This window comes from Charadrius vociferus, unplaced genomic scaffold, assembly GCF_000708025.1.
Source record: "Charadrius vociferus isolate BGI_N301 unplaced genomic scaffold, ASM70802v2 scaffold455, whole genome shotgun sequence".
NCBI lineage: Eukaryota > Metazoa > Chordata > Aves > Charadriiformes > Charadriidae > Charadrius > Charadrius vociferus.
In genome coordinates, this window is record NW_009648550.1 from 400533 (window position 1) to 411441 (window position 10909).

At 38.0% G+C, this 10909-nt stretch overlaps 1 protein-coding gene across 1 annotated transcript in view; it reads left to right on the forward strand.

Annotated features, from left to right (window-relative positions):
* The window catches only part of CFAP61 (cilia and flagella associated protein 61), a 108928-nt gene continuing 98019 nt past the window's right edge, over nucleotides 1-10909 (forward strand). Inside the window, 5 exon segments of the mRNA XM_009886047.1 lie at nucleotides 1-143; nucleotides 1310-1460; nucleotides 4172-4248; nucleotides 5191-5258; nucleotides 6497-6623. Of these exon segments, the coding sequence (XP_009884349.1) occupies nucleotides 1-143; nucleotides 1310-1460; nucleotides 4172-4248; nucleotides 5191-5258; nucleotides 6497-6623 (566 nt within the window).

The following is a 10909-nucleotide window of genomic DNA, read 5'->3' on the forward strand; positions in this document are numbered from 1 at the left end:
ATGACTACAATAACTTCTCCAAGTGGAAATACAGAAGTGGTCAGTGCCAGAAGAACAGAATCGCATGATGTGTCAGCTATTGTCGACCTCTTCAGCCATTTTACAGAAGTAGTTTTTGGAAGGATTGATGTCACGTACCTTTTGTAAGTAACAGTATTTTAGGGACATTATATTACCTTTCCTGCAGGAAACTTCAATAAATTATGACACATTTAAATGGCAGAAAACATTATGAGCCTTTACATGATATGGCATAATGACTCTTCATGCTATTCACAAAAAGGGAAAGGAAATCTGTTTCCACCTCTTCTGTGTTGCACATGTTTGACCGTGCAAACTTGTATCACTGCTGCCAGTGTGGTGGACAAGATTTGACTCTACAGTAGCTTCCTTTTTATAAAAGTTCAGAAGAAATACTTTGGGATAATACCCGATGAAACCATCAGATTCCAGTATCTGCTGTCTGCTCCACCTAACAGAATCCTTTTGCCTATTGGAGAGTGATAGAAGTAAAGGAGCAGGGACTAGGGGTTTTAATCACTCTGTGGCCGTGACTGCTCTGTTTTGGGTTTGTGGTTGGTTGTTTTGGGTTTTTTTTTTCTGTGTATGGCTAAATCTTTTCCTTCTCTTCCAGTTTCCCCTTAGCGGAAGGAATTAGTTGTTTTTTGCCTCTCATTATTCTGCCTTGGGAGACAGCCTCTATCTGCTATAAAATATGTTTCAATGTGCCTCTTCTTTTCATGCCCCCAAGATACCTAGTGTCGTCCATTGACATCTGTATTCTAGCTGCTCACATGGCAATGTTCTTAGCGGAAATGGGTGCTTGTAGAAGTCTTCTGCTATAATATCTTCATTGCTGGAGGTAGCGCTGAACCTTCTGTGCTTCATCTTTCTGTGCAGTGATGAACAGCAGACAGACAGACAGACTGCATGAAATGCTGATGGGTCACTTAGGTGTTTTTTTTCTACTTGAATTAATGGCAAATATCTTGTATACCAGCTATTTGTGCTAAAAATATAGTTGTATGAAGAAACATGCAAAGAAGAGGGAGCGTTTAAGTCTTGCGTATCAAATTCATAGTAACTGAGGGTTTGAAAAGTCATGTGAATTGTTACAATGTCAGAATACACTAAATAAATATTTGGAATTGAAGCAATAATGTCAAGTTAGGATGTGAGTAATGAAGTTTTATTGAGGCCTGATCCTGGGAACACTTCTGAACATGGTTAATTTTGCTATTCTAACAGGCTCAGTTACTTTTCTTTGTGTAGTTGCTTCAACTTCTGCAAAATTAAATTGTTTTCACAGAGAAAAATCCAATCTTGCTTTGACACTCTGCAATGAGAAGAATGATGTTATAGCCCATGCTGCCTTTCTGGACTATCCAAATTGGAATATCACTGATCAGTCTGATTGGGAATCATTCTTACATGAAAACTACATTAACAATAAATGCACTGTAAGTAAACTGTGTGATTTTTAGTTGAGTTTTCATTTAAGGCTTAGGTACGAAAAAAATACGTAGGCACCTAAAATCTATTTTAGGTAGATTTGAGGCATTCAGGCTGTAGAAGGTGATCATCAGATTCTTTACTAAACCCTCAGGTGCTCAGAAGTTCATCAGTACCTGAGCTTTTGCCCCTACGGTAACAGAAGGGCACTGTAAGGATGGCAGTTAGGGAATACAAGTCCTTTCTTTGCCACACATGTGCAGAACTTGTCTGATGCACTGCGGTAGCACTGACAGCAGTGTGAATCATAGCTGTCACCAGTATTTTTCATTCACAAACCTGTCCAGCTCCAGTGTTATTTAACAGAATGTTTACTGGGGAGGCGAGCCCTTGCTCTAAGGTCCTTTTCATTGCAAGGTAACGAGAATCCTCATTTCTCATCTTTTGGAAGAAAGTTTCGCTATTTTACAGAACTGAATGCAAATTTAATGTCTTCAGATAAAGAATAAGGGACAGGGAGTGTACCCCTGCTTGAAGGATGGTGACTTACACTGGGTGGAGAATGATGCTGACATGAGCGTCTTGGTTCTGGAGTAAGCCTCTTTGCTGGTGTGGAGTCTGCTGTGCTCTGTTCTGTGTGGCACTAGTTTTCATACAGGCTCCTTGGTCAAGTTTATGACTTACTCTTTGGAATTATGGACTAGAAATAGGCGCTTAGAAGTTCAGGATTCAAATGCTGTCCATCATGCAGTCCAGCTAGGAATTAGATCCTGTGATGGTTGAGGAAAGGTGGAAAATGTTAACCCTAAACACTCAAAAGCTAGGCAGCGTGTGCCAGAATAAGGTATTGGTACTACTGAAATTATCTCTAAACAGTTTGTTCTTCAGTTTTCCAATGTTGTTGTGGGTGATGTTAAGCAACGGTTTGCAGAAAAACTGACGAATACAGCAATTGTATTTGAAAATGCTGTGTGTGCTGTTAAAAGAAACAAAATTATTACAGCCAAAGGGAGTATAGGAAAAAAAAAAAACCATGTAATTTTCTTGTAATCTGTTTTCTTTGTTACTTGAACAGTACTTTGTGTACAGGCATATTGCAGGCATAACCACTTCATTGACTGTGCAGCTGCAGCTGCTCCTGTTGGGTTATGCCGTGCTGTCAGTTCTGTGAGCTCTTCCTCGGGCAGCCCGCTTGACAATCTCTTGCAGCAAAGCTGCAGCTGACTTCAGAGTGCAGGGGCATACAAGAGAAAAGACCAAAAAAAAAAAAAAAAGAGCTTTAGCATGTTAGGAATTACTGCTCATAAACAGCAATGAAAGGTACTTTGGAAATTGACAAGGAGCAGAACAATTTTTCCTAGAGTGGAGATTATTTTCTAAAATATGTACAGAAGATTCAGTACATGTTTTATGCTTCTGCACTGACAAAACAACTGAACCTATTCAGAGTTATAACTAGGCGAGATATTGTTGGTTAACGGCAGGTTAAATCCTTGCAGATGTGCTTTACAAAATTGAGATCTCCTGAAAATAGAATTTCGTGAAAGTCTAGTTGACAAGTGTTTGTCCTAGAGCACAGAAATGATAAAACAGCTTAAAGGTCTAAACTAGGAATTGACTTGTGCAGAATTTAATTGGTGAAGATGATTTACAGGATTGCCTGGTTACCATCACTATTCAGAAACAGTTACAGGCTGAATCTTGCCTCCTGGGCCTCCTCTTGGACCTCAAGAACAAAACATTCTTTTTCTTCTTCTTCCTTTTTCTTTTGCATTTAAAAAACAAACAAAAAAGTCTTTTTTTTTTGTGGTTTGTTTTTGTTTTGTTGTTTGTTGGGTTGGTGGTTTTTTGTTTTTTTTTTTTTTAAGAAATGGCTGTTGATATTTATTCATTCCAATAGCCTGTTGCGTTTGTGCTGGTCCATATACTGCAACCTCTGTTAAAATCATTCTTGCTCTAACGTAGCTGATGTTTATTGGTGACTCTAGCCATGATGTTTTAGTTGAATATTAAACTATTCAGAAGACCTCAAGCTTTTCCATTTAAAATAGTTTCTGTAGAAATATTTCATCTACAGGTAAACTTTCATTGACTCAGCACAAAAAATTAACATGCAAGAGAAAACAGCTGAATTAATAGCACTTTCCATTACAGCACAAGGGTTTTTCTTTGCTAGTGTTTTCCAGGTTAAGTGGAGGCATGTAGAATAAAGATGTCTTTTAGTCTGCCTTGTTTCTGCCTGGATATTTAAATGTGTCTAATGATGTAATCTTAAGACTTTATTTTTTTTCTTTCTTCTTTTAGAGAAAAAATGTTTCAGGAGTATTAGAAGTATGTGAGCTTTTCTTGTAAACCTAGAAAGCCGAATGTTAAGTTAAATGTTAAGATTTAGTTGTTGGTTGTTGTAGTTAGATTAAAATGGTTTTAGTCTGGAATTAATACTGTTAAATATGAAACAATTTATGTATATTGTAGTCAAACAATAGTAAGCTTGAGCGTAAATCAAAAATATTACAGAACAGAAATTGTGATGCTAAAAAAAGGCGCCCTTTAATTACATAACTTTATCCACACGTGCTTTGAAGTTACTTATGTATGTGAAGCTACTCATTTTGAGTGCAGTTCATACATATTGGAAATAAATGTCCATATTAATACTTGGGTTGACTTAACAAATATTAGTTGCGTATTGTTTACATTTTCATTCCTCATTTTGTAGCCTTTGAACACATTGTTCATGCATCTTTTTGTGGCAAAAGAAGAATACACAACCGGATGTTCCCAGGAAATTGTTAGGTGAGTTCACAGGTAACTTTCTGTACTGAAACACGTGCGTTCTCCTACCATCATTTGGAGAGATTAGGGAATTTAAAAATGCTTTCTGGTGTTCACTGGATCAAAATTAAATATCTTTCTAAACAGTCTCAGAAGGTAATAAAACATAACCTTGTATTAATCAAATGTGCACTGTTGGCTTTGAAACCAAGCTGTTACAGTTCCAAGTACACTTTCCAAACAGCATTAAGGTGTAGCTGTTTCTCTGCAGTGATTTTCCACAGAAATAGTACTGCATTTGCAAGATTTTTCTTTTTCCTAAATTTCCATTTGTAAAAATCAAAGCACATGACTGAGCAGGAAGCTTAAAAAGCTGTAGATGTTTCTGGAATACGCTTGTTCCCAGGTAATCTATTGATAGTTTGTTAGCTACAGATTATATGGTAAGGCTCTAAATGATACAGTACAAGCAGCACAATATATTACTGTGTTAGCTCAGTACTCAAATATAACCATTGCTCGGGTTATTTGGTGTACTCAGAATCTACTTAAACAGTGAATTGCACTTGGTGCTGTTGCTGTTGAATTTACAGTTACTTTGTCATCTCAGGCCAGCTCATCCAGATGCCAGGTCAGACATCTGCCCGCAGAGATCTGGCATCTTTAATTTTTTCACCACTGGGGAACTGATATAAGAAGTAGGATGTTTGAAATCTAAAGATTAGGAAATTAAGAGAGAAATAAGATAGAAAAAAGCAACCGGTAAAAAAAAAAAATGCCCAGATGCATTTCATATGATCTTATTTGTCATAAATAAAATGTTTTAATTTTTGAGCCATGTGGACTCATGAAGGAAGATTAGAGACAATGGAGAAAAACATTTATGTATTAAAAGACTAGCTGCTATATCTGATTGATGAGTATAATGATGAAAGACTGAACGCAGTTATGTTATTTGTCCAGGAGAGCATTTATCACAGTACCAGAACTGCAGTTTATACTTCTCTTCATACCAGCTGATGAGAATTTAGGTAAGAATTTAATACTATTTTATTCTTAAAATAATGAGCACAGTCTCAAATCTCACTATCATTAATATACACCGTGTTGGTGGGCTTTTTTCTTTGCTTGTTTGTTTTTTTTTTAAATATTGAGAACAGTTGTCATTTTCTAAACATGCAGAAAACACAATCTTCAAGTAACCTCCAATGGACATACCTGTAAAAGAGGTTTATGTGGTTACATGTTCGCTCCAGCAGTCCATTCAGCAGTCTCTGCGTTTCCTGCAGTCTTTAAATTTGCTGGAAACAGATAGGATTTCAAACAGGAATAAAAATCTCAGAAACACATTCTTATAAGTTTTGTGAAGATTTCTGTCTGAATAGAGTTGAGATTGAAATCAGTGCTTATACTTTGAGAGACAATGACTAGTAGGCTACTTGGCACATATGTATATATAGTCATAAGCGCACACATACAGAAATGCATACATGTCAGCCAGGCATCATGCCCATACATCAGAACCAGTCACATCAGGTACTTTCTCTTATTTAGCCAAGTGAGTACAGCATGGGGAGAGGATGCTTTGGCGAGGGTTGGAAGGGATGCTGCAGACATGGAAGGAAACTAGGATTATTTCTTTTAAAGCAGAGGTACAAAGATGGAGAATGCACATCCTAATCGGAGAACAGCACCTGACTTGGAATTTCAGTCCTGAATTCAGACTAATAAACCAAGCATCTGCTTAATGACTGATTTTGGTGGGAGCTTTCCTTGACGTGAACGGGAACCTTTTCTGATATGCCAATTTCTAGACGTTTTAGTTCCAAGTCAGGCTAAAAAAACCCTCAGTAGTGTTGTGTCAACTACAGAAAACAGCACCTGAATAAAGGCTTTTGTCAAACATACGGTAGCAACAAATGTCAAATTTCCTTCAGCATAATGAATCCTGACAAAGATGCTCCAGTGGCATATAGTATTGGTTGTAAGACCAGTATTTCTATAGGGGTTCGATCCTCCCAATTTCTGATTGCTTTGAAGCTTATTTGTGTTTTGGGTGATGGATTAATTAACAAATTAATCCAGTAACAATTCTTCCACATGCTTATACTACTGTCACTTCAGCTTCATTGCTTAAGAGACTTAGGGCATTATGCCATCTGTGGTTTAAGTTCAAAATTCCATTTTCCTCAAATGGTTTTGCTGATAATTTAAAAGCTTACATAATGAAGTTTCTTTGTTGCTGCTAACACGTTTTTGTCATTCACAGAGCCAGACATGGGAAATGTCTTTGAAAAGATGATGAGCGCTCCAGGTTCAGTAGTGGCTACAAACTTTACCTTGCTTGTGTGCCCCAGACACTGGTATCACCCACAGCTGTATGTTCGCAAAGCAAGGTAATGCAGTTTCTCCCTTCCACTTTTATGAGTAGATCTGTCCGGGTTAACGTGAAGAAGTTTCTTTTTTGGTTTAGAGCATCAGTATCTTAAGTAAACTGCTATGATTTTCTTTGATAACCTAATTAAATAGTTCTATGATTATGCTGGTTTTATTCTACTTCATCACAAGATCAATTTTATTTTTTCTGAAACTAGGTTGCTATCTAGAAAGAACACATTTTTTGTTGATGTTTATTCTGTGAATCTGCTGGCTTATTTGCATTGCTGCATCCCTAGTTCCAGTAGTCCTTCAGACATGGAGAGTAATCCTCTTTTGTACGTTTTTTTTTTTTTTTCTGCATGAGCACTTCATACATTCACTGTGTTTCAGGGGAGCAGGCGTCCTCAGCATTGCTGAGAGAACTTAAGAAAATAATGGGGTAACCCTTTTCCATCCGTCATGTCATTTGTTTCAATGGACGCAGTTTGGAGCAAAGGCTTTATGATATGCTCACACAACGTTCCTTTAACACAGCTTTGCTCTTGTTTTGGAATTCAAATCATAAATGTCATTAAAGTTAGACTCTAAATTATTTTTTTCTATCCTATCTGCTCAGCTGCCTGCAGTGTACACCAGGCAGAGATGCAAGTTTCTCTAGCAGCCTTGCCTATTGATGTCTGCCTGTATATTGACTTTTATCACTCTGTTTTTTCCTGCCGTTTGGATTCCGCTGCCTATGCCAAATCACAGCTTTCTGTGCTTGTGCCCATGTTGTGTACACTAAATGAGAAGCGCAGATTTTCTGACCCAATGGGGCCTTATGTTTTTCCGTGCAGATTGCTGGACCGTATATGCTCTTGTTGCCGTGTAGATGCTTCCCTATAGAGTGGTTGAAATGTAACTACTATCTATCATCTTGCGGTTCACTTGTTTTCCTCTTCACTGTGGGAAGAGTGCGTGTAGGTAATGTTTTATGAAGTAATAATTTTATTTGATTCTGATTGATTCATTCTGGAGTTGCTTTTGTTCGTTCTAAATGTAAGTGGTGCTCTGTGGTTATGTAGCAGGATTTTTATTAAATTAGCATTTCTGGTCCTTGTAGTGGAAACTGACGTTTAGGGACAAGCACATTCCTGGGACTCTATACTGATGTGTGTGTGTGTGTCTGTATCAGCCAGTGCTAACAGATGGTAATGCCACATTAGACATATCTTCCTGCCTGGTAAATCCACACCTGTTTGTTTATGGGTTAATTCACACTGACATCTTGGACTGGATTCTGACAGAAGCCTGTCTCTCAGGGAGATGTTTTACACGTATTTAATTTTACCAAATAGGCCTAAAACAAGTCCGCAGATTGTGTTCTTTATCGTATAGTTTTAGTCAATGTGTGCAATAACCTGTTGCTTGAGTCTTGAGCTTTTTAAGAAAAACAATTGAGTCCTGACCTTGACCACTTCACACCATCCTGCTATAGGTCTGGGTATTTCAATATGTTGTAAAATTATTCGCATGCTAACTTGATCTACGCTTTTTAGGCTTTTTATGAGTAGTTCCTTTGAGTTGTCTACCATCTATCAGTAAGTGAATGAACTGAGAAGTTATCAGTAGGTGAATTAATTCCTGAGGATTTAAAGTTTTTCCATATGTTTTTATTTCAACTATTATGTTTGTGTTTTATTTAATTTGAATCAATTCTTTCTTTTTATGGCCATTGGATATTATCAATAGAAATATTTTTGACGTGGCTTGAAATGTTACACAGACCATACCAATGTTCCACATAAAAAATACCATCTTCTGTAGTTTGTTATGAATAATAAAATTACTTAGTTTAGTTTGTTTGGGGTTTTTTTTTTTTATTATTATTATTAGAAAACTAACTAGGAAACTTTTTTTTTTAATTACACAGTATCTGGTGGTATAAAATTCATACTTTAATATTGTCTATCAATAGATTCTCCGAGAAAGCTAAACTACATTTGCAGTAGACACTTTGCCTTTCCTTTTCCTCTCTATTCACTTTTGTACTTCACTGGCATCCATAGTAACGTTCAGTGGAGCCCTTTAGACACTTATCTATGAAAGTTGTCCCCAGCCACCTGCCTAGCAACATGTTCTGGGTCAATGATAGGAGATTAGGGTAATCTCTGTTCCCTCTTCCCTTGCTTATGCGGGGCGGGGGAGGGCGGGGGGGAAGAAGCTGTAAACTGATACGTTGCTTAACCATTAATTTTGAAGTTATTTTCCAGCTGACCTTTCTAATGTGAAATAAATCTGTAGTGTGCCAGAACACAGTCCACTAAGCTTTTATATTTAAGTGTCTTCCTGATATCTTGTCTTGACATCCTGTCATTCTTGGGTTTTGTACCATACATTTGAGAGCTCACAAATTTGCAGCTCTGTGGAATGCTTTTATTGTGCTTGTTCTTGCAACCTAGGAATTTTGTAAGGGTTTTTTTTTTTTTTAATAAAAAAATCTATTTTGTTTTGTTGTTTTGAGGGGTTTTTTTTAGACACTATGGTGCTAGTGAAGGATTGCAGAAATAAAACATAGTTCTGTTCCTACAGTTTCTGGTGTGCAGGGACATGAATGGTCTTATGTGGAGCCCCATTGACTATCACGAGGTCAGTCTCTCTAGATACCACGAGCCGAGAGAATTGCTGTCCGCATCTTGATGTGCGGCCTTGTGTCATGTTGTGTTTTACAGAGCAGGATGTTCTAAGGGACTTGAAGCAATCAGCAACACATTCTGTTTGGAGGTGGTGTGTGTATATTACCTACCCCAGTCAAACAACAGGTTGTAATTAGAGTACGGTCTCGTTCCCTCACCCCTAAACTAGTTTGGTTTGTTTGAGGCTTTGCAACACACTATCAGATTTGCTATGCAAATTACTTGTATTGAAGTAGTGAAGTTCTGGTAATAGAAAACCTTACTGCAGCTTTTCCCTTGAGGTACTACCTAAAAAGACTACTATTTTGGTTTAATATATAAAGAATGTGAATTATGATAATTTTTTACAGGGTTTCATTGTTCTTGGAGCTTCGTTTTTGTTGCATCTTTTGATTTAATTCTACAGACAAGTGATTTAGGGTGTGTTATATTTTCCATACTTTTTTATTTTTGTGTATATGTAACTTATTACAATGAAGACTCACTTAAACAGTGAAAAGGAATGAAAAAGTGTGGGGCTTGGAAATTTGTCACCCCGGCAGCTGTTTTCAGCTTTGAATGTGCAGTGATTATATTAATTTCTACTAGTTTCTCAAGTTGGCTTTCTTAACTTAAGAACCTTGTGAAAGAATCTGGCGACTGTTCTTCAGAAGAAGAATTAAATTATTTAAAACCCCAGGCAGATAGAGTGGTACTGAGACTTGGGACATCCTGAAGGTCCCAAGTTAAGCTGTGAGTAAGGGGTACTGGCCCTGGCTGTCCATCCCACCCCAGCCACCCTCTGGGCTGGCCCGGGCAGAGAGCGTGTGGGCTGGGGGGCTGTTCTGGGCCCCGTCTCCCGGCCCTGCTGAGCAATGGGAACAACAGGAGCCAGAAGAGAGCTCTTGGACAGATGGCCCCAGAATATAAAAAAAAAAGGCAGAAACAAGCTTAAAATAAAAGGGGTCACTGGTCCCTAGTAGAAAGGTAATCTTACTGAGAAGGTCACGTTAATTCTGGTGTGTAGCAACAGCAAAAAACTATCTAGATACAACCTAAATTGTCCTTCAGTCTTAGGCTAGAGTCGGTCAGTACTTAGAAACTCAGACCATGCTGAAACAGAATTTTTTTACCCGTTTGTGTTAACTTTTAAGGCTTCTTCCAAATCCAGAAACATGTAAAGAGTGGAAATGAGAATCCATTTCTTTTCTTTTCTTGCATTGCTGCATAGGCAGAGCTAAGATTTCCCAGTCATAGGTACATGCATTTAGGTACAAGCACATACAAACTTGAGCAACAGGAGCCTGACGCAAAACATAAGTTTCCCTAAAACTGCGGTAAGTAATAATCATTCCTGATTAATTTCCTTCAGAAACATGTTTCTACACTATGTAAAGCTTTTAAAGAAAAGAGAACTATTTAATTTATTTTTTTTTTTCCCCCTATTGACATCTTATTTTAGGGAGACATAGAAAAGGATATCCCGGTCGGGGAATAACGGCGGTGTGGAGTAGTGTTGTATAGAGTAGGATCGCTCACAGCTACGGCAGCGTTAGGACACGGGATTATTAATCCAAAGCACCGCTGCGATCCTTCCCGCTCTCCGACCAACCGAGCGGCCCCCGGCGGGCGGGAACACGCCAGACTCC